The 27,727-nt window shown below is 45.2% G+C and overlaps 1 protein-coding gene across 2 annotated transcripts; it reads left to right on the forward strand.

The window, feature by feature from the left end:
- Window positions 1–458: 458 nt before the first annotated feature.
- LOC104333412 (SLAIN motif-containing protein-like) lies at window positions 459–27,606 on the forward strand. 2 transcript variants are annotated; one of them, XM_075435636.1, is made up of 9 exons: window positions 459–566; window positions 3,246–3,973; window positions 14,704–14,840; window positions 17,424–17,573; window positions 21,550–21,690; window positions 23,620–23,937; window positions 24,146–24,283; window positions 24,445–24,763; window positions 26,482–27,606. In XM_075435636.1, exons 2-9 carry the CDS (start codon window positions 3,264–3,266, stop codon window positions 26,546–26,548), a joined length of 1,980 nt encoding a protein of 659 aa, XP_075291751.1. In that variant the 5' UTR covers window positions 459–566; window positions 3,246–3,263; the 3' UTR covers window positions 26,549–27,606. The 2 variants fall into 2 exon arrangements, with proteins under 2 accessions (XP_075291751.1, XP_075291752.1); XM_075435637.1 differs by lacking the exon at window positions 17,424–17,573.
- Window positions 27,607–27,727: the final 121 nt, after the last annotated feature.

The following is a 27,727-nucleotide window of genomic DNA, read 5'->3' on the forward strand; positions in this document are numbered from 1 at the left end:
ATGCGGTGCTGTGCAGCCTGCTCTGCACACGCACCCTGCTCTTCTGCATTTCAGAACCGTATGCACAAGGAGAAGGATCCCCTCTCCCCCCTCACCGATCCCCGCCAGCCGCGGCTCTTCCCCAACGACCCCAGCCCCAGCGAGCCCTCGGGAAACCCCGCAGCCCCGCCGGCGGCCTCCAGCCCTGGCGCAGGGTGACCGGGCCGCGAAGCCCCGCGGGAGGCTGAGGGCAGAGCCCGGCGCCGCGAGGCAGTGCAGCCGCAGACCCCCTTGCCGGGACCGGGGCGGTGCGGGGCCAGGGCCCGGCCGTGACGGGGCCGGGGTCGGGATCGAACCTGCGGCCCCCCCGCCGCCTCAGGGCCCCGCCGCGCACGCGCACAAGGCCCCACCACAGCGAGGCGGCGGTGCTGCGAGTGGAGGGAGGGAGCGAGGGGGCGGGGCCCAAATGCGCGCGCGGCGGCTCCCTCCCGCCGTTTGCGAGCGAGGCTGCAGGCGTCGCCGGAGAAAGGCGGCGGCGGCGGTGGGCGGCCTCGCGCCCCCTCGGCCTCCATCGGCGGCCGCGGCAGGTACCGTGTGAGGGGAAGGGGAGGGCGTGGGTGGCTGGAGCCCTCCCCTCGGCTCGGCTCCCCTCGGCTCGGCTCCCCTCGGCTCGGCTCCCCTCGGCTCGGCTCCCCTCGGCTCGGCTCCCCTCGGCTCGGCTCGGCTCCCCTCGGCTCGGCTCGGCTCCCCTCGGCGTGGGCTGGCCGCTCCCGAGCCCCCCGCAGCACCCCGTGAGGGTCGCGCCCTCGCCGCTCCCTCACGCTCGGGGCTCCCCTCCCCCCCCCGCTCCTCACGCAGGACGCGTCCACCCGCGGGGCTCCGGCCCCGGCCTCCCCGCGGCCCCCGGCTGCGACCCTCTCCCCGCCCTCACCCTCCTCCTCCTCCTCCTCCTCCTCCTTCTCCTCCTCCCTCCGGTTCCTCCCTCAGCGCGGCCGCGCACCGGGAGCTGTCCACGCTGCGGAGCCTCCCCGGGAGCGGGGCCGGCAGGGCCTGGGGTTGCGGGGCTGGGGGCGTAGAGCGGGTCCTTGTTCCCCCCCCCCGCCCTTTCCATCCGTTAACCTGCCGTGAAAACCCGGATGTCTCCCTGAAAAAGTCCAATTATTGTCTCCCGCACAGCCACGGCTTGGAATGCGGCTTCCTCCCCCCCCCCCACCCCCCCGGCCCATCATACAATGAAATGAAGTTTTGCAGATTTATATTTTTGCCCGCCCGTACCCTTGCGGCTTTATTTTGGTGCTTTTTAGACTTACCGGTCGCGGGAGATGTCTCAACGGTTCTGATCTGGTTGTTCCCCCCCTCTGTGAGTGTAAACGCAGCGTTTGCTGCGCCTCAGCCTTGGAGGAGATCAGCTTTCCCGGCTGATAGACCTCGCTGCTTGCCCCTACCCTGGGCCCTTGTTCTGCTGTGACAGTGGAACTCCTCGGCTCCCCGCTGCTGCATCCCCGGCGAGTCACTGAGCAGTGGCTTGGACCCGTCTTCGGAAACCGTAACGCTGGTTTTCTCACCCGTTGAGAGATTGGGGTGGTTTTGTAGGAGTGAGAATGCACGCGGAGAGATTTTCGAAGGGGGACGGACGGGTAGGAATCGGATTGCTTGGTAACTACAAATTAAATTTCTTTTCCCCAAGTGGCCGTGGCTTCAGTGATGCTGCTCGCGGGCAGGATTTGGAAAGCTGCATTTGCAGCGTGCCACAGTCAGCTCTGTTTGCTTACAGCTCTTCCTAAGTGCTGTTCGTGTTCGTTTGTAATTCAAACGTAAGCCGAAGATTTTCGTTTTGCATGTAGAGAACCAAAATAAAAAAAAACTCGTCAAGTGGAAAAAAAAACCCAAACCCACAACTGTATTTTTTTTAGGAAACGTACTGGGCTGCTGCTGTTACAAGTAACTAAATAATAGGGAGATGCAAAGGTGTACATGGGGGGGGAGGGTAGTCTGATTTTTAACCTGGCTTGGTTTGGGTACTTTGTGTGACGTTTAATTTTCATGGTTTACTCTACCTGCTGGCAATTAGGCCTTAAAAACAGCAGTTGTTTTCAGGCAGCAAAGGGGGGGGGGGAAGAAGATCTACAGCTGCAAAAAATCAGGGTTCAAACGCAGTTGTAACACCTGCGTCGAATCTTTTAAACTTTGAACTGGCTGTGTTGTCTGACTCCCTCTTCTGTCTGTCAGTCTATCTGTTTGCCCTCCTGCTGCAAAATGGAAAGGGTTTACAATTTTTTTAGGGGCATCTCCTTGCTCTGTGGAACATGAATCTCTGTTAGGGACTTTTCAGTGAGGAGTCAATTCAGAACTGAATGCAGGCATTGAAACTGAAAACTCGTGTAAATTACCAGTATGGGGAAAAATTAGTGTTTGCTTGTTACACTGTAAATGTTGTAAAAATGTGTGTTAAATGCAGCAGAGTTATTTCCTGGCTTTTGGGCAGCCTGAGTACCTGTGCGGTTTAAAGCTGCCGGAGCGATGGTGCTCTGCACGCTCTTCCTCGGTCACACAACCGCGGGGCGAACAGTAGCACTCAAGACAGGAAAAGCAGCGAGACGGCTTCATTTTATGAAACTTGGTGGAATATGTAATCTATGGTGTGATATTTATCGATTTTTTTTTTTTTCTGTTTTTCACTGTGTTTGCATCAGAGAGCTTGCCCCTCTCTCTTCAGTTGTAAGAGGAAAATATGCCAGTAAAGACATGAGTTACGCTTATTTTCGTGTACCGAGGTAACTGCAGTTCCTGTCGTTAGTCTGTGGTATAAGTTGATACCGAAATGTTTTCAAGTTTTTTTTCCTGCTTTTCCAGGATAAACCTGCTAATGAACAAAGGATGTTTTTTTTACCATTTTCTTAATGCTGTCATCGTCTGACGTCAGCACCTTGCTAATTATGTTTCCTGACTTTGCTCAATCAGTGCTTTTCTCATGTATTTTGTTTGTAAACAGATGGAAACTATTGTGCCTGATTAAATCAGCTTCCTTTTATACAGTCTCATTTGTAGCGTAGAGGTGGCACATCCTGGCTGTTTAAAACAAGTAATTTGTGTGTGTTGAAATGTTACGTGCTAATTTCAGTTGTTCTTTTTCAATAGATTTTTGATTAAATTCCATCACCTTCTACCCCAGTGTAATTAGTTTAGAATTTTAGGTGTTTAATTCCAGTTTACTTAAAATATTGTGCATCTTTCCGGAGCTTTTAAATGTTTTTCATGTCTTGCAGTGAAACCGTGCATTTTGGATGATGGTAGTTCCTGGGAACGCCCCGGTCATACAGCGGGATCATGCTCTGGAGCCTGACCTAGGACGAGACTCAACGGAGAGCTCGGCCATGGGCCCTGACACGGAGCCGGCATCCGAGGAGGTTGGCCCAGAGCTCGAGGAGGTGCGAAAGCTGCGGGAGCTGGTGAGGAGGCTGGAGATCGAGAACCAGCACCCGAGAATGAAGAGTGGCAGGAGCATTCTTGGGACAAACATGCAAAGTGAGATCCATACTGGTGTGGATAACCATGACTCTGGTCTCAATGGGATGGAAATTAATAATAGCATCAATGCCATCACTGAGAAGCAAGAATTCCAGATAATGGCAGATCTGCACAACCAGTTAAGCAAAATAAGAAAAGAGGAAGGAGAGAACAACTGCTTAAAAAAAGACCTAGAGGCCCAGATGCAGTTCAGCTGCAACAGTGCCACTGAGGAGTTGTCTTCTATCATGCATAAGGTGGAAACGAAGACCGGTGATAACATGAGGTGTTCTTCACATATGGATACAAGCAATAGCGCAGAGCTTATGGGAAACTTGGTCATTGCAGGCATGGAGTCCTCAGTTAAAATAAACGAACAAAATCCCAACAAAGAATGTGGAGACCTAGAAAGTCTTTCGAATAACACGGATCTGGATGAAGTGAAAGTGATAGAACTTGAAAATTGCAGTGAAGAAGATGATAGCTGGTATGTATGTCAAAACCTCAGGGACATATGGACCTTGTGCTGCTGCGGTTGGGAGTTTCTGTGTTCAGGTGTGCAATAATTATTAAGGGTATAAAGTGATTCCTGTACAGTGCTTTGATTTTTAGCAGCAAGAATGCAGTTCTCTTTACTAGCTGTTCCTATTTTTAAGACCATTGTGCCAGAGCATTTTTTTTTTTCCAAATCAGTTTAAGGCTTCTCTTTCCTACTTTCTTCCTGACACTGCTGTAGCAAGCATAGAAAACCTTCTTTTCCCTGTTAGTTGGTTTACGTATAATGCCCTCAGATGAATGAACAATGGAGTTTTTAAGCTCTGTATGTGACTGCCAAATACTGTATTTAAATAATAATTTTGTAAAACAGAAACTGAGACCTTAGACCATCCGGAATTTGTGGCTTTTGCTAGTATCTAAGAAGACAAATCGTTTCCATTTCCCGAGTACTGTTTCTTTGCAGTTAACTTGTTCCTTTTGTTCAGGGACACAAACCAAAACAGGTCAGTGATGTAGTCCTTAGCTGCCCTTACTTTGTAGGGCTCGCTGCTTCACCAGCAGCGTTGTTTAGAACTTGGTGTACAAATCAGCAGATTTAATTTCCCTTCCCCTTCCAAAGCTAGTTACAGTTCGGGGCTAATTCCAGCTCATGCAATAGCTGTGACTCGAGGTTTTACCAAGAGTTACTAATTTTAAGACTTCGTAGGAGAGCCTCGGGGATCTGCAAATTGTGTTTCAGAACTGTGTAGCCAGAGATGAATCTGGCAGCAAAGATAGTGTGGCGGAAGGGTTGCTGAATACAAAACAACTCTTACAATGGCTAATGAATTTTTAGAGTTTAAGTGAAGGTAAACTTTTGTTGGTTAATGGAATGGGGCTCAATAACGTAATGGCATCAGCTCAAGTCTAAATTCAAGGTTATATTAAAAACGGAGGAAAGCATTTTTGGGTTTCTTCTTATGCGCTCTTTTCCTGGGCATTCAGAAAGTCCATTCACGCACCTCTCCTGGCTGCAGATGCTACAAGTGACTTCTCATTTGCTTTTACCTTCTACTGCCAGTCATGATTTTTTTTTTTTTTTTATTTGCAAGCTTTCTGTTAAAACCCAGGTGCTGGCTCTAATGTGATCACTGCAGCTCTTTAGCACACCTGAACAGCGTTGTGAACAGACTTCTTAAAGAAAAAAAAAACATAAGGGAATATACTGAAGTTGAATTTGGAAGACAGGATTTGTTATTTCCATGTTAATGAGAACAGCTGGTTTTATATTCCTGTTTATATAGCCTGTAACATGAGAGATTCTTCAAACTATGACTCAGCAAAGAAACCAGACGGAGTCGGAGATTTCTGCAGCCAGTGAATAGTGTCCAGTGCAGTCAGGAGAGGTTCTGCACCCACAGGCTCAGTTTATTAACCTTTCCTTGAGCTGGTGGCTAATAAGGGCATTCTTCCTTGCCAGGTTCCCTGCTCACTAGACCTTGTAGGATCTTCATGGTTTTGATACTTCTGTTTGCTTGTCACATTTGGTTAACACGGGCTAACAGATTAGAAAGAGGCGCCCCAAGGAGCTTAAATAGAGGTGGTGTTATGGAGCTCTTGTGCAAGTTTTATTATCATAAATTACCTTTGATCGTGTTGCCTTCCTTCGCTCTGTTTTGTTTTCCTCTTGTGAAACAAACCTGGTAAAACAAGAAGTTGTTTTTACAATGGCTTCCTGTTCTACAGCTCTTCAGCTAAACTGAAAGGAGGCAACGAATAATGTATGTACGGTCAGTAGTGCGTGGCTGTGCCTATTGCCGAATATCCCAAATGCTCCTCATAAGCACTTCTCACCTACCGTCCGTGCAGCTATTCATGCATTCCCATCAGCAGTAATCAGAAAACAGTGGCTGGGGAAGGGAGGGAGAGGGGGGAGCTTTTTTAAAAAACAAGACAAAAAAAACCCCAACAAACTCCTCAATGCTATATAGATTTAGGATCAGCTTTAATAAGGTGGCTTTGCTGATTGGGGGGAATTTGTACTGCCTGGATATCCAAATGTGTGGAGTAGTGTGTAGTTAAAGCGAATAGCTTACTATATTGTTATAGTTGCTGTCCTGTTTAAAATGTTATTCATTAGGGAAGAAACTGTAGCTAGTATTGGAACATAGCGTGCATCCTTTGATACTTAGAATTTGTGGTAATTTCTGAGATTCACAGTGGCTTTGTTTTTTCCTGTCACTGCTGAATTGATAGATTTCAACAGCCCAGTCCTTTTGGTTTGCTCACTATTTATTTAATATCATCTAGTAGAGGGAGTGATGTTTTATACATTAAGGAACATGAAGAACTTATTTTGTATTCTTTTAAATTATCAAGGTGTTTCAAACAGGGGTTGGGGAGCAGGAAGCTTTCAAAAAGAGAGGTTTTAGTTCTTGTATCTCCATGTCATTCTCTTTTTAAGAACAGGTCCAAACTTCAGCGTAATTTCTATTGTGGTATTGTGTTTTCACCTCCTGCCTTCCTCATAGGTTTGAAACCTCTCGTTAAGGCTGCGGTGTGGATTTTTTCCACTTGAGCAGAAGTGGTAACAGCACAAACCATTGCCCTAGGAGGGAGAAGGTGGAAGCACGGAGGAGCGGGTCAGAAGATTTGTTACTGTTCTCTGCGGGTGCAGATAGGGTCTCAGTTTCTGCACTGTTCTGGAATTGTTGCTTTTGTTTGGATCAAACTTGCAAACGTTTCTGTGCAGCTTCCCTTGGCTTCAGCAAGATTTTTGTGGTCTGAGGTTTTGTGTTGAAAACCAACATCGCAGTGACTGAACTCCTGTGAAACATGAGGTACCGCATCACGTGCCACAGCTGTAACTCTGTACTACTTTGGTGTCTGTCCCCTGACTTGCTTTCTTAGGTCACTTTCTCAAATAGCTATTCAAAATTGTAAATATCTGTGAGACCCAATCAAGGGAAAGCCGGCTTTCTGCGCCGTGGAGTTCAGCGTGATGCTTGCCTTAGACTTCAGTGCTGTTTGCCCGTGACTGGTCACCAGTTTTCTCTCTTACGCTACGCTGCAGCGCAGGTCAGCCCCTGAGCTGTTTGCAGAAGGGCTGCTACCGTGCGGAATGGGACAAGCAAGATATGCTTGCGATAGCATTACCTTGTTTGTCTTCCTTTGTGTTTGGCATTCTTAGGTACTCCACATATCAAAGAATTCAGTTGTGGTTTTCTGCACGTTTGGTTTATTGTTCTTCATGCAGTGATTTGTGTTCAGCACTTTGTTATGCATTCCCGTGCTGCTTGTTTGATATTTTGCCAATTCTCAGTTGTTTTTCCTGGTAAGACTTGGGAGAGAGGATTTTGACTTGGAATTAAGATGAAATGATTCCAATTCCAAACCCCTCTGAATTATAAAGTGTTCTTATTAATGTGTCATTGGATGAAAGAGAGATACAGAAAGAAATGGCAGAAGTGAAAAGCCCTAAATTGTTTCAGTACTCTTTCTCCTTGTTACTAGATTAGACTATTTTTGCCTCCATCTCCTTTGATGGGATGAGTACCAAACTCTCTGTCCATGCCTCGCCTTCAACAGCTTTAGGTTTTCTCCTTGACAGAAGGCGTATGGCTGCTGCTGCTGTTTAAGATCTTGATCTCAGTGGCAAAACTGCCAGTGGTTTAACACAGGGCTTCAGATGAGCTTTTATGTACGGTGTTCAGATCTGCTCAGCTGAACACGGTCCTGTATTTTTGTGGGGTGAGGAGGAGAAGGAATCCCTGTCACACTCAGGTAAATCCCTGGGTTGATGCTCCATCCACGCCTTGCACAGTTTTCATTCCCAAAAGCTTGCTTTTCCACTGAAAACAGGTTGTGCTGCCTTCACCTTCGTGTTGTGTCGTCTCCCGCTTGAATCCAGGAGTTCAACACAGCAAGTGGGGTGCGCTTGAAGTAGTCTTTGTAGGAAGAAGGAGCAGGGTTTGCTCAGATAAGCCACTGTTATTAGGAGTTTGCTGGGAGTGTATCTTTTCAGCCTTAGCCCTGTGTCCAGTGGTCTGCTGTATTGATGTCTTAAAGCATTTAATTCAACATGCTGCAGGATATCATCGTTGTTACCTTCTTGTGTCACCAGAGATAGGAAAAAAATTTCTGGAGAAGTTCCAGCAAATGAGGGTGTGGTTCTGCACAAAATTCAGGTATGGTACAAATATAGCATAATGAAAAATACGGCATCTTGTGCCTCTTATTTAGGGGAGAACTTTAGCTCCCTACTCTCTATATAATTGATTTGTACACTTCCACAAGCCATGCAGTAGTCTGCCTGTGATCTTTCCTTGCTGACAAGACTCTCCATGACTTGGACACAGCAATTTGCAAGGCCTTAGTTTCTCGGACTGGTGGTCTTACGAAAACCTTCTAGAGGTATTTTTAACAGTGGATCAGTTAGCTCTGTTGCACTAAATATTGTACAGATGACTTATCAAAAACATTTCCTGGTTGTCTGGCTTGTTTGAGTAGCGTGTTAGCCGTTTGTGCTAGCTCCAGGTAGCCGTTGCGATGGCCGGTGTAACGTCTGTCTCGCTGTGCACCATCTCTGGGTAGGTGAGCTCCGTCAGACCCTGTCTGTGCAGCTTGAAGACAGCATTGCCATCAGCAGTTTTTGTTGCCAGTAATTGCCAGTGCTGGAGTAGAGTAATTTGAAACGAAAAACCTACCTGCTTGTCTGACACTTGTGTGCAAAATACAACCTTTCAAGTTAAATTGGTTTTGATGGCGGAAGCTTAAAATGACGGCAATCTTACTGAAACGCTTGAGGTATTGGCTCACGGCTCTTTCTGTAAGATGAGGTGTGGGCACGGGCATCCGTCTGCTCCTTTGCGCTGCCGGGGGAAAGCCTTTTGACGTGGCTGCAGCGAGATCGCCACGGATGCTGCTCAGCACCCTTGTGCAGCGTGCATAATGCGGCTCTGAAGTTGTCCCACACGGTGCCTTTTGATCATCGTAGTCTGTTGGCTGCGTCATGAAATAGAGTTAATGCCATGGTTAGAGCTTCTGCGACTGTGTGACGAGGTTGTTGGTGTTCTGTTCAGCAGGATTAGTCACTAGACAGACGTGAAAAGGTGGTGCCTCTTCTGGGTTTTGCAGTATCATTCTTCTTTTTTTCTTCTCTCTTCCCAGTTTCTGTTTCTTGGGAATAAAGGCTCAAACATCTACTTGGGCTAATACTGTAATGCTTTTGTGTGGAGTGTTTTCCACAGGATTTTCCTCATTTTTCCCTTTTATGTTTCTATCATTTCAAGACCTGGAACAGTATTGTTTCAGTGTTGCTTTCCCCAACACTGTTTTGCCAGTATTGGTATTTCTGTTCAACAATAGTGTTTAGATTTGAGATAAGAGCAGCATAAGCACAGTAATAAATCTGAAAAACAACGCTCTGAAGTCTGATGCATAAAGGAAAGGAAAATGAACACATTATCTGTTTGAAATACATGCTTTATAGAAGAATTTAGCTGCCTTCTTAGCACTTTATGGAGGCGTATATTATAAAACTAAATTGTTCTAAATGTATTTAGCTACCTCAGGCCTCTTTCTCCTTGCACTGATGTGTATAACTCAAAGGTTTGAGAATCAGTGTAATGTCTGCCGGTTTTGGTACCGCTGTAACTCCTGGTGCTAAGTGCTGTGGAAGATGTATAATAAATAAACCAAGCGTGTGTCTTGAAAGCTGAGGTTCCTTTTGCTTTCAGTTTAATTTGCTAATGTGCTAGTTATACAGCTTTCCGCAGCCTGGATTCTCTTCTTACGATCTGTAGGTTAATTAGTGCAAATATTCTACATGATTAGGATCTTAAATTCTCCGGCAATACCAGTTTGCACTCTTATGATTGATCTGATGTGTACTAAATTGTGAATATGCTTTATTTCAGTGCAGCATGCAAGTTGAGAAAGTTGTTGTAGTATTTTCTGGATTCTTGGAGTTTTGTATTTAAAGCAGTATTTTCAAAATCAAACAATAGTGGCCATTAACTCCCACAAATCCTCCCGTGACATTGACCCCAAAAGAAAAATATTATCTCTGGAAGATGCTGTGCTTTCAGTACATTAGAATATGTCAGAGTAAAGTGCAAAGAATCCCATAAATTTATTTTCGAGTGCCTACATTCTTAATGGAAGAAAAATCTCACGTTGTGCTTGGTGCACAACTAAAACTGCTTGGCTCTTGCCAGCAGTGCATTTCATACGATACTTTGTATGGGAAAGTGAAACACGTACAGTGGTAAGCAGAAACTAACGATGCTTTATCTAAGGCTTTCCTCAGAAGATGAAGAAAATCTCATTCATATTTAATCAGTTATGCAGCAACCCCCTCATACATCAAATTGAGACTATATGCCCAAATGTTTACTTTCTGAATTTTGTTGTAGGCCTTGTGACTATCTAAATAACTTCTTAATTGTCATTTGCAATTTGATAAGAGAAAATACTCAAAGCATAACCTTTTGCCGTTTAAACAGAACGTGCTTCACACCCAAACTGCTGAGTTGTAGGAGCAAAATGCAAGGTAGGGCTTATTCGGTAATCGGGTATTTGTTAAACCCAACAGACTTTGGCTGACTCATAAGCTGGCGGTCGAATGCATACTTAGTTGCATGCCTGAGTACGGTTTTTCCAGTGCTTATTGGATTAAGCTAACCTGACAAATCAAACAGCCTTAGAGGATAAAAGTACCAGAAATAAAATTCTGCATGTTTTTAAACAGAGTGAGTTGAGCTTATCACAAAAACCTCTGGCAGAAGAAAGCCCGGTTTGGTTCAGCTGGAAGTGGGGTGCTGTATTAACCCGGGCTCTGTCGCTGCGGCTGTCGTGCCGTGACACTGGGTGGGGGGATCCTCTAGTGAAAGGTGACTTTTGTTCTTAATACTGTGTCCAGAAAAACATTCACTTCTGTTTGTGGGGCTGGTGTCTTTATCAGCCGATGGTGTGCTGTGCTCCAGGAGAATAAGCCATGCCAGCATATTTTGAGTTCTTAGCTTGCTAAGTGTGTTGAACCCTTCCCCAAAGGCACTTAAAAGGGAAAATAGTAAACCTGATGCTGTGAAATCAATCCAGAATTCCTCTTTTTGTTTTTTTATGTTGCCTGTCTGTGCTCTGAAAAATTGAGTTGTGCTTACTTGATTGAGTTTAGTGAAATTCTAAGTGAGACCAGCTCTTGCTAATAGACTTGTCAGCTGAAAAATGAGAGTCCTCTGGCAGACTACAGAGACTCTGCCACCCCGGGCAGCAGGTAGCTCTGCTCCATGTGGAAACGGTTCTGGCAATCAAACAAGTATTACCATTTTCAGCTGATATAGGCCTGGGTAGAAACAGGGCTGGAAGCAAGGGAGGAGCTGGGTAGAACGACTCCTTCCTGAAGTAGAGCAGGGCTTTTCTCCCTTAACCTAAAATATGTGAAGAACAGTGTGACCTGCCCTAAGGAGGCAGTTGGCCTCTTTTTTGTTTGATGATTTTACTGCTGCTTTTTTGGTCTGAACTGTAAAATAAATCCAGAGAGAGAGCACTTTGCTTTCTCTGTTTTATTGGATGTGAGTGGCTGTAATGCTCATTTACCCGTGCAGAAATGCGGCAAGATGTGCTTGTGGGGCCTTTCATAAAAGGTAACATTGCACCTTCAGGAATATTTGTGTTCATGTTTCTCAGCATTTGTTTTGTCAGTAGCAAATCAGCTTTTGGATTTTTTCAATTGCATGTGGTTTTGTGTAAAGCTTGGTATGAAAAAGCTTCTGTGCGAGATGTGACGAAAGAGGCTGAATCTCTGCTCCCTGAAAAAAATGGGTCTGGCCAGGGGCAGGAATATTATTAAGATGTGTAAGTTGTGAGTGGCATGTCAAGAGGCAACAGAGAATAATTACCTTCCACCTGTATCCTGTCCCCCAAGAACCAGACAATACCAAGACTAAGCAGCAGGTGATGTTTTCAGGGCAAGTGGATGGAGGTGGTCCTTCACCCTGTGCCTTGGTGCAGCAGGGTGCTGTGGGTGCTAAAAGCAGGTAGGAATTCAAAAAAGGGATTAGATGGCTTCACTGAGATATATTATCTTGAGAGCTGTTGCATGCGGAGATGCCCGGTCTGATAGCCCCACATTGCTGCGTTGTGGGAGTCCGGGAGAGCTTCCTGCGTCAGTACAGCTGCCGGGTTGCTGGTTTCCGCACTTATCCTTACCCGGACACAGGACAGGGGACACAGCAGTAGGTTAGATGGACGTTTTGATGCCAGTACGGAGTATTAAATATCCATGTTGTTTGTATGTTTTGATTTAGCCAAATGTTGCTTTTTGTGGATAGGGCACCTGACAACTGAGAGTCCCATAGTATGTTTCTGTGTCTTTTAAACATGTGGGTGTTTTACAAATTAATGGGAGAATTACTAAAATATGTGATGATTTATATTAGGTTTGTTGGGGAAAGGAGTATTTTATGAATTGGATATGAGATGTCTGTGTGAGAATGAGTAACTGGAGCAGAAAGACTTGATGCATCTTGGTGCAGGAGTGTCAGAAGTTACTGCTAGAAGAGGGAGTAGGAGGCAGTTGCATTCCTAGAAATCTGAAAACCATCCTCACAATCACTCTTATGTTCAAATACTGGATTTTGCACTGATGAAGGTGAAATACTTTGTGTACGTCAGCGTGAGGATGGCTGTTGGGAGGAGCATCAATCATCAGGCCTGGCTGCAGCCAGTTTGCTGGTGACCAAGAGGGTTCCTTGTCGCCTTCGAGCCGTTCGCTAGGTGAAGCAGTACCGGACTGGTGCTTGAGAGGAAAGTGGTGATGGAAAAAAATAAGCAGTTGTGTGATGGTGTGCCTGGATGAGCTCCCTTCTTCTGGCAGGAGATTATGAAGCATGAAGCCCGTTCCTGTGGATTTTCTTGGTGTGGAGAGGCAGCTGCTGAAGGCTGTGCAGACAGCTCGTCAGAGCCTGTTGAGAGGGAGGGACCCGACAGCTAGACCTCACTGCTGTGAATGACAGCTAAACCTCTCCATCAGGGTCCTGCATGTTCACGCCCCAAAACTTAGTCTCAAAGCATAGTGCTTCTAGAAAGGTATTCAATAGCTACACAGTTTCAAAGACTTGGAAGTTCTTTTCTGCTTCTGGTATGCTTGAATCTAAAAAATTACATTGTGGACAAATTTGATAGTTGGAGACTTAAGTGTAAAAATCTTATGGCCTCACTAACAAGATCAAAAAAGTTTCTGCTTTCAGAAATCTCCTCTCTGCTTTTTTTTTTTTAATTGAGGTCAGAGGTAATCACCTCTCAGGCTTGCCCAGAAATTGCACAGATGCAGGTCCTTAAGTTCATCATCACAAAGCTTACTGTCCTCCCTGTGACTCCTTTTTGTGGTCCTTTGAATGACTTCAGCAGGATACTGTACTGAGCATCTGCTTGTAGCAGTGCATTCATAGCGCAGTAAATATATTAACACGTGCACATGAAGATTACTTAGCTAGAACTCCGCTGTTAAAGTAAGGTCTGTATTAGTACACGCAGGGAGTTTGTCTCTGGGCAGAGTCTGTTGGTGACTGTGCCTCTCGTTTCTGCTCCCACCTCTCCCGTGCTCTTTGATTGAGGTCTCGATGCCCGCTACCCAAGGGTGTTCTTCTCTAAGTGACATTGCAACAATTACAAACTGTTTAGCTTTTATATATATACAGTACTGATTTTTTTCTTCCCTCACAAAAGTTTTTAAGTGTGTTTCTATTTATATGTTAAAATATAGGAGGCTTTTTGGTCATTGCAGTTGTTTTTGCTTTAAAAATGCAAATGTGGGATATGTAAGTAAAATACTCGAGTTGCTATTCAGTCTGGCTCCTATATGCTTTAACCTTTCTTGAGACAAATTTTCTACTTAGGAAGTATGGTGGAGATGCTACTTTACACGAGATCGGTTGTAGATAACCAAAGAGTATAAGATGGTTAAATCTGTCTGTACATAAGGCTAATCCTGTATATATATGCAAAACAGTGCTAGGTGTATTAGAACTAGCCAAAATTTAGGCTTTAGGAGACCCTATCTAACATTACAATAACAAAAGAGGAAAGGGAGCATACAGTCATACTTCCTAACTGAAGACCTAAGTCGTCATACTTCTTAACTGAAGATCCTAATCTGAAGATTTCTGAATCTTCCAATTCAATGGTTTATCCCTGAAATGCATGGGCAGACTTCCTGCGATTCATTCAGCGTCTCGGAGAGGTGCTGGTAGAAGAGAGGAGACAGTTGTTGCCTGCAGTGCGATACAGGTGGAATATCCAGAGCCACGGGTGTTTTAACAAGAAATACAACAGTTAAACTTCTGAAAGTAGATCACCTTGAAGCTCAGGTTAGAACCACCTCCCCGCCCGTGCTGTCTTTGTCATGAGATGGGTTTTTTGGAGGGGGAGAGGCAGGGTGATAGGTGATGGAGATTGTTCCAACAACTTCACTTTTAGCAGTATTCCAGCAGGCCAGGCTTGAAGCTTGCTTTGCAGAGGCTGAGTACTTTCTCTGTGAAGCCATCTTTCAGTGAACTTTACTACTGTGATAGTAAATTTTGTTTCTGAGTCATAGTATACAATGTAAACTTTAATTTTTTTTTTACCCATTTTTTAATTTGTATAACTCTCCTGTTGCTTACTGTTAGGTATGCTTTGGTGGCTGTATGCTTTCAGTTAATGCGCATTTTTCACTGTTTCCTTTCAATCTTTGCAAAGGCTCTATGTGTCCCCGAGAAAATCCGCTACGGATCAGAAAGCGGACTCGCCTTTGAAATGGTGCCGACAGGTATTGGACAATCCCAGTGCCGAGACGGAAGCAGCCTGCCGAACTCTTATAAACAGACTTGATCAAGGTGTGTAAACTCTAAGCATTGCTTCTTTGGGTGTCTTTTATTTCCACTTGTGTACGGTACATGATCGAGAAACAGTAAAGCAGAGGAGACGCGAAGTTTGCGGTTGCTGTAGCGGAGAGTATCTGCAGAGAGAGCACTTTAGCTGTTGTGCTCTTGATGCCTGTTTGTCCTGGTACAAAACCCTCCCTGCTGTTGGTTTACATTGGCAATGCCTCAACTGATGAAGGTAAGAGAGCATTCTGTGAACGTTAAGAAAACTATGCTGACTACAAGTAATAGACAAAACAAACTGAACTGTGATGTTTTGCCTCTGTGTTTTTGAAGACACAGATACAGGCATTTCAGATCAACTGGCAAATGGATTACCTTGCTTTCTGTTTTTTTAAGATGTTCAGAGCTGAGGCACTAAAATATATTTTAGTGTTTTCAGACTCTTAATTGATTTTTTTTTTAAATATTTAAACACCTTTAATATAAAAATATGTAGAGGAAAAAATGTGCTTCTGGGAGGTGGGGGAGAGAATCATATAAAACTATTATTGTAGCTTTTTTCTATATAAAACATTCCAGTGTTCTTTAGTGTTTCTAATGGGGATTATTCTTGCCATATCTTACCGTTAGTATTATTACCTGGGTGAAATAGTTGTCTGATGCTCAAAGCTCGCAGTAATGAACCATTAAAATCTGTAATTTGAAGGAACAGTGTCACTTGGAAACCTAGTTTTTCTTCAGGTTTTATCATCCCCTACAAGCACGTCATGGCGGCTTTCAGCTGTGTTACTTAACCACTGAGGCAAAACCCCTTACTTAATCTGCCTGAAACGAAAACGCCATGGAGCGTCCTGTTCAGTAGTCGCGTACCACCATCATAGCCTGCATTCTGGGCATGTAGGTTTGTGGGTTTTCTTCTCCTTTTTCAGAGCGCAGAAGGATCAGTCCTATATTAGCCCCTCACTGATGTAGGATCTGTCAGAATAGATGCATAGGTTACTTCATTACACAACTCGGCAGGTTGCTCTGTCGCTGCGTCTCTGTAGCACATCACCTGGCATCTGTCTGGTGGATATCCTCCCTCTGTCTTCTCAAAGGCACTCCGGGTTCGTGTGTAAAACGCGCGAGTCCTGGGCTGAATTGCTGACAGCCGAGACAGAGGGGTTTGAAGTAAGTAATCCTTTGCTAAATTGTACGGCGCTCTGTGTCACATAGCTTTCTTACATGGGCAGCTGTGATTTACCTGCAGCTGGAGACTGGCTTTGTTACTTTCTTCTAACAACTCCTCGTTGAAAAGCATTGCAGAGCAGCCTGTGTTGCAGCCTCATCTGCCTGGCTGCACTCGTGACCATCTAAACACAACAGCTGTGGCTAGAACTTCACTTTTTCAAACACTGCCTGAGAGAATTAATGTTTTGAAGTTCAGTGATGTTCTTAACTGCTGAAAATGCAGCCCCCAGTTTGGTACAAAAGTTGTTGTCTGCCTGGGTTTTGAATTGCCTGGCTCTGTCTGCTGTCTGTGTGCAATAATTTTGATTTTAGTTTGACCAGGGATTTGACCTCGGTGATTTGAAGTCTGAGAGGCCCCTGTTTTGGTTTGGGCTTTTTCTGAAGTTTACATACTAACAGTGTTCTGGCACTCCTTGAAATCAGGCTTATTTTGAGCTTAGACTTGAAATTCCTGATTTAAGTGAATGTAGTTTGAGAACAAACTTCATTTACTTTTATAAACCATCTGCATTGGAGAATTTGAGTGAAGACTTGTTTGATTAACTCTTTGATTTCTGTCTGAAATGTATCAGGCTTTGGTGTACTCTGTCACTCCTTTTTAACTAAAATAGTCTGACCTTGTATTTATGGGGGAAATAAAAAAGAGAAAACTATTTATATTGTCAATCTTCATTATTTTCTTAGCTGCTCAATGGTAAGCGTTCGGGGGGCAGTACAGCAGCCCCTTGGACAGACACACCTCATAGACTGAGGCACTTCCTTAGTGTTGTAGCTCTGTATTTCCGCCTTCTGTAAGCACGGAGGCACAGACTTTTGCTACTTGGCTTATTTTGATTGTTTGACTAACTCCTGTGCGAGTCTGTGTGCTGAAGAACTATTTCAGAGTGGTTGCATTTCATACGAAGTTGCTCTCCTTCTAATCTACAGGCATAGCTTTTGTGCTCTAATGCTGTTTTCATTCCATCATTAAAAATTAAAATGACACGTGTAAACAAAGTTCAGTGGAGTTCTTTAAAATGCAAGTGGGGTGTAGAAGTGACAGATATTTATGAAAACAGTCATCTTTGCAGACCAGCACTGAAGCTTTCAGATATGCATGGCTTCTTTAAAGCCGAGTTTGTCAGTAGTTATTCTTGGAATTCTTCAGAAGTGACAAAACAAGTTAGAGGGGAGGGTGAGCAAGGGAACAGGCGCTGCTTTGCTCCCTACGTCCTGTAACTGACACCATCAGGATGTCCTATTTAAAGTATGTCTGTTACGATATTTAATCTTGTTTGATCTGATGCTTTTCTTTGTCCTATGCTCCTTGTTTTTGAAAATAATTTGATAACCTTTGTGGCTTTTTTGTATTTTTCCTTCTAGCCAGTAGATGGAAAAACCTGTATTGCAGTCCGCTGGCGTCACCAAGCGCGTATAATTTGAATACAGAGGCAGGCTCCTGTAGCAATGCACTAAACTCTCCCGGGCATCTCAAATCGACTAACAAAGCACTACTAACCTGTGGCAGCTCAGGTACGGCATGTCAGTAGAGCAGTGCAAACCTGTGGTGTTTAAAATGCAAGGAGTATTACTAATTGACACAGGGAAAAGTTGTCAAGAGATGCAAGTCCACCCATGGGGTTTTCTCCTGTTAATTTGCTCACTTACTGACCCAGGTTTCGTCTGTTGTGTAGGCGAAAACCTCCTTGCATTCTAAATGTCTTGTAGTTATTTCATGTTTGTTGTTTTTGTAACTTTATGTGTTTATAAATTGTACTAATTTTAAGTGACAAAATAGAGAACAGCTGTTGGCAAAGAAAATATTGCTGTTGAATAATGTTACCATATGTAGGTGTTAACTTCATGAAGTTACTTGGATTGAGTTTCATGGTTGGAGAGTGTGTGAAGTTTCTTTTGAAAATATGTAGGCAACAGAAAGAAGCCTTGCGCTTTAAGATAAAAGGTGTAGTCTCCAGGAGAAGTCTTTAAATTGGCCAAGTGGGCAGCTAAACACAAAATAGCAAAAGCTTTCCATCAGACCTAATTGCGTTTGGAGTAAGATTTCCTACCCAAGAGGCAACTTAGCCAAAATTCTTGTCAGAAGCCTGTATTTCTAGGTACAGTAGTGAAGTTTCTCCGCAATGGCTCGGCCTCGAGTCTGCCTGTGCATTTAAGCTGCTGCCTGAGGAGGCCGGGTAGGCTCTCGCAGGAGCTGTGCTGGGCCTTGGTGCTGTTCACGCTCAGTTTCCCAGCGCAGCTGCTCTGCCTCTTGGCTTTCTCTTCGAAGGAGTCTGCCTTCATTCGGGTGGGTTTTGTGGAAATTGCTGTGTCCTAATTTGCATGTTTAAAAACATAAAGCATGTTTAACAGTTTCTGGCTTGAAGCTTGATGTTAAATGAACTTTTTCTTAAAGAAAAAAAGGGTTGCATATGGATGTTTTCACAGCTGCAGGTATGCTTTGGAGATCTGCTGGTTTTCTGCTGTAAATAGAAATTAACACATCTCTGTTTTGCAAACAAAAGGATGCCTGTAGGACTGGTGATTTTTGCAGGCTGAATTCTGCAGGGATAAATCTCTAAATCAATTTCTTGTTTGGTTGGCAATTGAGATGTCTCACAACCTTTTCACACAGAAGTGGTTGCAGATGCGTAAAACCAAAGTGCCTGTGCCACTTCTAGACTTCTTCATTCACTCTGCAAATCTGCTGAACTTGTCAGAGGTACCAGATAAAAAATCAAGCACAGAACAGGCTTTGTCTGTGCAGGATTATACCTGAGAGTTCATCTGTTTGGTGGCTCTTCCCCTGTGACTGGTGTAAGTGCTGACATGAGTTTAAAGGTCACTATCAGCTTGGTTGACTCGAATCTAATTTTATTTCTGAGGAAAATGGAGCTTCCCTGCCATTCAAATGAAAAATATTTAACAGTAATTTCCCTCAAAAACTAAACAAACCTTCTACAAAATCCAGATGTGGTGTATTTTGAACTTTCCGTAAGGAAAACCATAATCACTTCATCTGGCAACATTGAGCCACGACAGTTTTTACTGATGAAAGAATGTGGATGTTTTTCTTCCCCTTCTTGACTGATTTTGAATAGACCTGCAACTTGAAATGCAACGACCAAACTAAACTCACCCAACTGAACTGGGAACTTTGCTTTTCAAAAAGCTGTAGTTAAGATACAGCGGCATTAAAAATACAGCTTTTAGCATTAAAAGGAGGTGTTAGGAGCAGCAGGAAACCTGTGCTTATTCATTATACTACGTGCTACAGGTGCAGTCCCTGCTCTCACGTTGGCTTTATTTCAGCTGCTCACGATGTCTTTTCCTGACACCAGAAGGAAGGAAACAGGGCTGTTACACAGCCGCGCAGGCTTAGTGCTGGAGCGTCTTGGCTCGGGGTGGACATTTGTGTAACCCACGCGCGCACAGACACACCCCTCACACCGCGGTCGCACTGCTATCCCTGTGTAACGTAAGCATCTTGACACTGCCAAACCTGTGTGCCTTTTGAAATGGGAATTTGAGGCTTACTGGTATGAAGCATTTTGCTCCATGTCCACGCAAGAAATTCGTTTTATGCCTGGACTTCAAATGTGCATTTGCCATCTCGTCGGTTACTACTTTTCAGAACTGATTGAAGGAATAACGTTGGGAACCTGCTGCTCCTGCCTACTGGCTGGAATTAACCGCAGTTTGAAAGGGTCACTCGGCAATGGGTTTTAGATGTTTTGCCGAGAACAGACAAAATGTTTATTTCCAGTGTCATTGCTGAGAATTATGCAGTAGGTGCGCTGCCTTCGAGACTGCTTAGCACACAGCAGGCAGTACCGCGTCAGCAAAAGTAGAAGTCAGTGGTGGATGATGTCCTGTAGATGCTTTGGGAGGCTGACTCGTGTTTGTGATTTGTCTGCTGGTGTGCGACAGCCTACTTGGTGCTCTAAGTGGTGATCTCGAATCCCTGCTTGAGCAGGATTTGTGTTTCTAAAGCCTACTCCGGCTGAAAGTGATGTCAAGTGCTCTTAGGCTCTTGCATGCCTACTAGCTTTATCTGATCTTCTGCCAGATCGTGGGTTTTAATGAAAAAAAAACCCAAAAACTATATGGTACTGGTTGCAACCTTGTCTCAGAATCACTTCAAGGTAATGATGTACTCTCTCCTAAAATAGCTTTCTAAGTTACATGGTCTTACGTGTCTGTGTTCGAGGGTTGCTAATGCTAGGAGCGTATTGTGCTGTTTTGTAACACGCAGCACAGACCAGCACGTTTGCCACGTGGAGGTTTTACATTCACTAATCCTTCTGTGTCTCCAGAGATTTTTCTAGCAATGTTTTTTTGTTTGGTTGGGTGTTTTTATACAAAGCAATGGGAAAAGAAGATGGAGATATGCTCCCCGTTGCGTGCTGCCTCTCGAAGATGCACGCCCGAGCCAAAGTGAAGGTTGATGGAGTGGCAGCAAGATTCTCCTGCTGTCGCTGCATCTGCCTGCGCCTGCAGATGGAGACAGGCTGACGGCTAGGTGATGCGCAGCCCTCCTGCAGTCACAGGCACCCCAGATGCCAGGAAGAGCGGTGTTGGAGGAGGACCAAAGGCAGTTGTGAGACCGCATTTCTGTCTATAGGGCTACTCACAGGCCTCCCACGTTTGAGGGAGAAGTGCCAGGATAACCCCAGAGTTACATGGCTTGTTCTCATCTCCCTATTTCCGCAGCAAGTAGCAGTACTCTTAAGCCATGGAAAACACTGACTCGCTTGACTTAAGAATAAGTACGAGCAGGTAAATGTCTGCACTTCATGATGATTATGAGGATATTTTTATTATTCTTCAAAAGGAAAATTATTTGTTCCTCTTCCTAATGCCTGACTTGGGGGAAAAACTTCACTGACGGAAAGATCCTTCCAGTGTGTATTTTTTATGACCTGTTGTGTGACAAGCTAGATCCTTCCCTGTAAGACAGAACTTGGTTTATGGTAAGGGGGGGGGGGGGGGAATGGATAAACCTCAGCAATGGGGAGGAGGCAATCTAGTGTAAACCCCACTTTGCGTAAGCAGATTGCATGACTGATTTCTGAGCTACTGGACTCTGAAAGCTATTTGGAACCTTTTACTCCTATGACTGCTCACCAGTGCCCCAGCAAGTACTTCATGTAACTGTGCTGCTTAATAAGTAAATCAGTAGTTGCCCCTTTCTCAAAATAGAGAGAAATAATACCAATACCGATCTTTTAAAGGATGTTTCTGAGCTCAGAGTTACAAAGCATCCCTTTGCCACCTTCTGGACAGAAGTGCACAGGCTTTTTTCCCTGCACAGAGATACTCTGCCTCCTGAAAACTGCAGGTTAAAATACTGAGCGTTGTGTTCTCAAGTAATTTCTAACTTCTTCATTCTTTCTAGCATTCACAACTGCACTGATTTTATTGCTGGAACAAATACTCTGCTGCTCCTTCTTGTTTTATGTGTGGATGTCTGAATGCTTCTGATGTTCCTCTCTCCTCTTCCCTCCCGAAGGTTATCTGAGCATGCATTCTGCACTGAGCTCGCAGTCGTCTGTGGACAGTGAGCTGAGTACGTCTGACGACTCCATCTCTATGGGATATAAACTGCAGGACTTGACCGACGTCCAGGTTATGGCACGCCTGCAGGAAGAAAGTACGTGACAGCGATCTCCTTCGTGTTACTGTTTGAGAATTGTAGAGAAATGTAGATGGATTCCTATTGTTCTTCGCTTCCCCTTTTCCCCAGCAAAAAAATAATTTAATAGATCATTTGAAATGTTTGTGATTTGCAGGGGCTCCCTTTAAAAGTCTACAGACCCAAACTGCCACTTAAGCTTAGCAGTTGTACAATAGTCTCAAGATATCCCCTCTTAAAGCAGAGGATAGTCTTCAAAGTATTATCCAAAGCCCCCCTGTGTTAAATACGTACGTGCCCTTTAGCGCTCAGAAATGCTCCATCCCAGACTGTTGCTGAAGTACAGGTGACGTTTCAGGAGTAACTGTTCCGTAACGGTGGCAGCTTAAACAGCAGCGGCAGCTCACGTTGCCCATCCGGTTGCTGTCCCCTCGCTTCAGCAGACGCAGGCAGCTGCGTGACTGCACTGTGTATTGGGCTGGGGAGCTGATCCAGCTGAAAAAATAACCCAGCAAAACTTTTTGCTTGCAAACTTATGTTTTTCTGCCTAACTGCAGCCTGAAATCATATCAGAAGCGTCTAGAGGACCGGGTTTCACGAGTTGCTTGTTTCACAGAAGATGCAAGTAGTCTTCCACTGCTCTGTTGTGTAAAACCAAAAGTCCAAGAGCACTGAAACTGAAAGAGCTGAAATTACAGTCTAAGTTTTGCTCTGGTAAAGTGCTCAGAGAGAGCTCTGCAGATTTAACTTAAGCAGAAGAGGTGTCTGTGTCCCAGTGTGGGGGGATTTCAGGCCTTGATCCCATTCCCATTAAATTGTTGGTAAGCTTGCTATCGACTGCAGAGTGATTTGGACAAGGGCCTAACTGAAGATCAAGGTGGAACAAAGTGATTGGCTCTGTTGGTCTGTGCAAATTAATCATTGATTTGATTTACAGGAAATAGAGAATGAAGTTCCCTGTGTTTCTTTTGGAGAACATTTACTTTCTCTTAGCCTTGATGAATTTAAACAATACCATGGTACAGGAATTGGAATGTGAGACCAAAAATAGCAAACCATGTAAGATCTTGTTAGCACTTTATTACACCCGAGTGCAAGTGTGTTAAAGAGAATAAAGCAGCCTTTTTCTTTTTAAACTTATGTATTTTCTTGTGCTCTGTGATCAAAAAAAGGTCAAGGAAATCCTGTCACACTACAGTTTCCAGTGACATATGAAAAGTGCTTCATCCTCAGAATGATGGAAGCTTTTCATATTTGCATTGCGAAGGGAGACGAGCGAGGAACGCTTGCTTTTTTTGAATCTCTGCAATGAAGGGACTGCACAGAGAAGAGGGTTTTTCAGAACTGTAACTGATGCCTTTCTTGAAAGTCCCCTCAACCAGTTTGCTAAACTAGTTCTTAGTGAGAAGTTGCTTGTATTTTGTTAGGCAAGAAGACTTAGAGGCATGAACTGGGGAGGACCTGTAAATAAACCAGACAGATGCACTGCAGATGTCGGTGAAAAGCAGGGGTGTTTTCACTTGGAGGCAGAAGTTCAAATCTTTGTTTCAACCTGTTGAAATGCTGGTGGGTGCGTAACTAATTGAACTAAAAAATTCATACTGTACTTTAGACTCCTGTGCCTAGTTAAGCTAACAGAGCTTGCATGGCAATGTGTAGTGTGCAGTCACAGCTGCTTGTGTCCGTGACATACGGAGTCATTCAGGTCAGTCTGGACCTGAACTCTTTGCTCTAATTAAACAGTACTGATGTGGGTGACACAGTTCCAGTTCAGAGATCCCATATGCTGTGAGTGTCTGCAGAAAAGAGAGTTATTAACTTGACTCTCCTTCCAAGGTGAAATGAATCACCGCTAAAAGCATTGCTCCTCAGTTTGGGTTGCAACTGGGTAAGGAATTTCCATTTCCAAGTACGATGACTCTGAGCCCCGTTGCCCTCCGTCTCCAGGCCTCCGGCAGGATTGTGCCTCTAGCTCTGCCTCTGTGTCACGTCGCAGTTCCAGTGCCTCCCTTCACTCCCTGCGAAGAGGGACCTACAGCGACCAGGAGTTCGACACGTACAGCCTTGAGGATGAGGATGATTACGACTGTTCCCTGTCGTACCGTAGCGCTCACAGATACTCGCCGTCTCCACTCAGCTCACCCCGATGCCAGTCCCCTTCCTCCAGTGCGGATTATGGCCGGTCATCCACTTCCCGCATCCGTCCCCCGAGGAGGTCCGTGCAAAGTCCGATGCAAGACCGCCTCAAGTATGCGAACAGCGAAGGTAAGCTCGTCGGGAGCTTTCAGTATCAGTCAGTGAAAACAATTTTGACGTATACATTTCAAAAGCGCTGTTACTTGATGGAAGGTAAGAGTTAGTTAAACCCTTGTCTACTTGTAAGTGCCTATGTTTTTCAAGAGATAGCCTAAACCGTTAGGCCACCTCCATTGCTACCAGAGGCAGCAAGTAGAGAATTCGCTCTTGATTTCAGAGGAGATGCGCCACAGCATGCCCAACCTGGCCAGGACCAGCCTGCGGGCTTTGGAGTCTGTAAGGAGCAGTCGGAGCCTGGAGTCGGATCTGCAGGTGCCGAGCAGTCGGATTCCACGCACTCAGCAGCGCTCAGCAGGTCGGTGCCACAGCTTCTGTCCACCCCACTGTCCTGATCTCCTTGTGTCCGTTTGACGGACCTGACTAAACCTGAGGCCCTCAAGAGGCCTGGTATCCTGAAGGGTTCTGAACATACTGTTGCCAACTGGGTGGTTCTTTCTTTTATTACTCCATTTCTAGGTCTGGCTCCCAGTAAGCTCAGGTATTCCTCCAGTGCTGGGCAGTCTCCCTTAACGGTGCGACAGCCGATGAAAGCAGGGTCATGCACAAACTCTCTGTTAACACCCCGGCAGCCAGTAAAAGCCTGCGGTTACGCCAGTCCCGTCAGTGGAGCTCGGAAACCACAGGCATCTGCGCTTAGTACAGGCTCTGCCAGTAGCAGCTGCACTCCCAGAAGTGGTAACATGGTCACTGTGGCAAAAAACTCAGCCACTAAAGCCCGCGTGTCTGTTGGAGGGATCTCGGCGCCCAAGAGCAAGGCGACAGCACCGTCCAGGAGGTGAGCGTGGGGCCTGACCGTCTGCCTCTCTTTCACAGATCAGAAACGCTTTTTTAAAGAGTTACGTTCGTCTCCGGTTCTGAAGTGTGACGAGGTTACAGAGTTGGGTCAGAGCTACCCGTTATCTCGAGATGTAGGCTTGTGGTGGGGGAGCCCTTGAAGAAGGGGCAGTACTTAGCTGGAAGAGTCGTGGGCGTGAAGTACTTTTCCCTCAGTCAGGAAGCAAAGGGCCGCAGGTCCTTTAAAGACCGCTGACATTAAATTCTGTGACTGTACGGGTGGACTGACAGGCTGGGCCTCACCATGTAATCTGTAACCAAACCATTCAATATTTGAGTATGCCATCTGTTTAAAAAAGTAAGTGCTGCTTTTAAACAAAGCTCTTTGTCCAGGAAAATGAAGAGGCATAGGCTCAAACTTCTGTAAGAAATAAACATTCTGGCACATAGTTATTGAGTGCAGACGTCTGTTCTTGGGAAGAGGAAAAACTCTTCTAAAGGACTGATGAATGCTCTCTACAGTTAATATAATCTGCCCAGATGCCCTAGTTTGGTGCCTCTGTAGCTTTGCTACTGGTAAAATAAGTTTGGTGTCCTGTTTTGTTTTTTCCTTCCTTAGCCTTTAGTTTGGACTCGAGGTGGGCATTATCCAAGGCCTAACGAGTTTTAGAAGGGTTTGAAAAGTAGGACAAGCTAACAAGGCTTGTCTTAAGCAGGATTGGGTGGTCATAGTGACTTCATACAGCAGGGCGGAAGCACAGCATATATCAAGGTTTCCAGAAACTTACAGTTCTTGTTGTTGTTGCACAACTCTGAACTGATTTAGGGGCCAGGTTTGAATCCCAAAAGATGCAATGGGTTTTTGGACCCTTTTTTCTTTTTTTTTTTTTTTTTTTTGACATTTATTTCTGGCTTTTGATTCGCTTCCTAAGTATTTAGCCAGTGGGTATCTGAACTTTGTAGCTAGTCTAAAGCGACAGCTGTGTAGTTACGCCATATTCAGTCTCTTTAAAGAAGAAGGCCTCTAAGATGCTGGTACCAGCTCTCCAACCGGACTGCTTTAGGCCGTGTTTTTATCCCGAAGGCATCTGCTTGTGGTAAATCCACTACCAAATGGCCAAAAGCTATTTTTTACAGCTATTTTCAGTACAATTGTAGCGTAAACTTTTACGACGGGGGGAAGTTGATTCAGTATCAAACTAATAACCAGTCAGTACTTGTTGATTTTTAGTGTCCCAGTGTAGCCTTAAATTGAACTGTATCTACCCACTTACAAAAATATTCAAAAGGGAATTTTTAAACTCTTAATTTGTTACAGTACTCCACACAACCCGATTATTTTTCATGTGTTTAGTCGCATTTGCAGGGAAAAAAATATTTCTCTTGGGCTCAGCCATGGGAAAAACCCACAGCAGTGTTAACAGCTTAGCAGGGCGGGATATGTGTGCCCCTGCTGAAGTACCCAGTAACAGTCACTGAATTTCTCCGAAATCGCTGCGGCTGTGCCTGTGCTGCTGGCCGCCCGCCGCAGGGGCTGCGCAGGGCTGTGCCCACGGCTGGCTGCCACGCTGCCCCAAGGCAGGCAGAGGTTGGCGTGCTCAGGAGACAGACGCTGCAGAAAGCCAAAGCCTCAAACACGCATCGCTGCGTACAGCGACAGCTTACTGCGGACACCGCTTCTCCTGGCTGTTAGTGACCTTTTTTCTTGTCTCAAACCAGATTTCTTCCATCAGCACAGCCCACTCAGGCCACCGAGGATGACTCCTGGAAGGACGGATGTTACTGACAGCGCCGCTGCGCTGCCAAACACCCCTGTGAAGCAGAACCCCAGCTGGCTGGGCGTAAGAAAGTTGCTCAAAAAGGAAAGTCGAGAGCCCCACCGCACCACAGCCTTGTGGACATAGTTCCTCTCCTCCTGGATGCAACCTGGGCTCGCCGTCTGCTGTTCTGCCGGGAGCCTGCCCTCCCGGGCTGGGACGGACAGCGGCTTTACTGTGTCTCCGCTCTTCAAAACACGACTGAAATGCGCGTCTTCACACGAAGACTGCAGCTAGCCTTATCTCCTCTGCCTGCAGCCCTTCGGGGGCTCGTCGCGACAGACGTCGTCGGGGAGGCCTGCGCAGAAGGGCGGCTGCTGCACGTCCTGCCTGTGCCGGACAGCAGCTTGGAGCCGTTGCTGCGGTGGTTGCGTAGCAGTGGCCCTGGAAGACTAGAAATAGTTAGGTAGATGTTAAAGTCAGACTTTTTAAATCCAACCTGATGTACTCTTAATATTTGTCTGGAACTCAACTGTTTGGGGTATTTTTTTTTTTTTTTTACTTCTGTATAGAACGTATTTCTGCTACTTTTTATTGTTTGTTCTAGAAGATGAAGCAGGTTTTTATAACTGTAGTACACTTCAAGCTGTTGTATCCAAGCGTGTGCATCACAGTTCACAAGTGAAGGAGCAGTACACAATATTTGTGTGGGTCTGTGCACAGGCAGGGGCAGGGACAGGGACTGCTACCTAAAAACCGCTGTTTATCAGCATCTTCGTCTCCCAGATGAAGAAGCTAACAAACACCGGTTAAAAGTAGACTTTTTGAAACTAACCCTCGCTAACTGATTTGACTTGAAGCGCTTCCCTTCCATCTCTTCCAGCTAGCCACCAACTGCCCTGATTTTTGTAGAAGAGTTTTCTACTGTCTCTTTGCTATGAAGGATTCTGTCGCAGCGTCCTTTCCTCGGCAGGTGCTGGATGCTACGAACACAGTCTTAGTACAGAAAATATGCACTGACAGCAATGTTCTCCCTGTCCTCAATGTGATTTTTTGATAGTGTAGTTTAATAAAATGTTATGGTGCTGAAATAGATCTGCTTTATTCAAAGAGCCAGCCTGACTTTCGAGTGGTTTTTACGCTAGGAGCGAGGCTTTTCGTGACAGGCCCAGCCATGCAGGAGTCTGCTGCTGCCCTTCAGCTCCTGG

Source organism: Opisthocomus hoazin, chromosome 14 (genome assembly GCF_030867145.1).
Source record: "Opisthocomus hoazin isolate bOpiHoa1 chromosome 14, bOpiHoa1.hap1, whole genome shotgun sequence".
NCBI classification, from domain to species: Eukaryota; Metazoa; Chordata; class Aves; order Opisthocomiformes; family Opisthocomidae; genus Opisthocomus; species Opisthocomus hoazin.

Bases quoted from the DNA above. Each gene is read 5' to 3' on its own strand.
- LOC104333412 (XM_075435636.1), top strand. From the start codon at position 3,264: ATGATGGTAGTTCCTGGGAACGCCCCGGTCATACAGCGGGATCATGCT. The intron at 3,974-14,703 runs GTATGTATGTCA...ATCTTTGCAAAG, and splicing joins AGTGAAGAAGATGATAGCTG to GCTCTATGTGTCCCCGAGAA. The intron at 14,841-17,423 runs GTGTGTAAACTC...TTTTCCTTCTAG, and splicing joins TATAAACAGACTTGATCAAG to CCAGTAGATGGAAAAACCTG.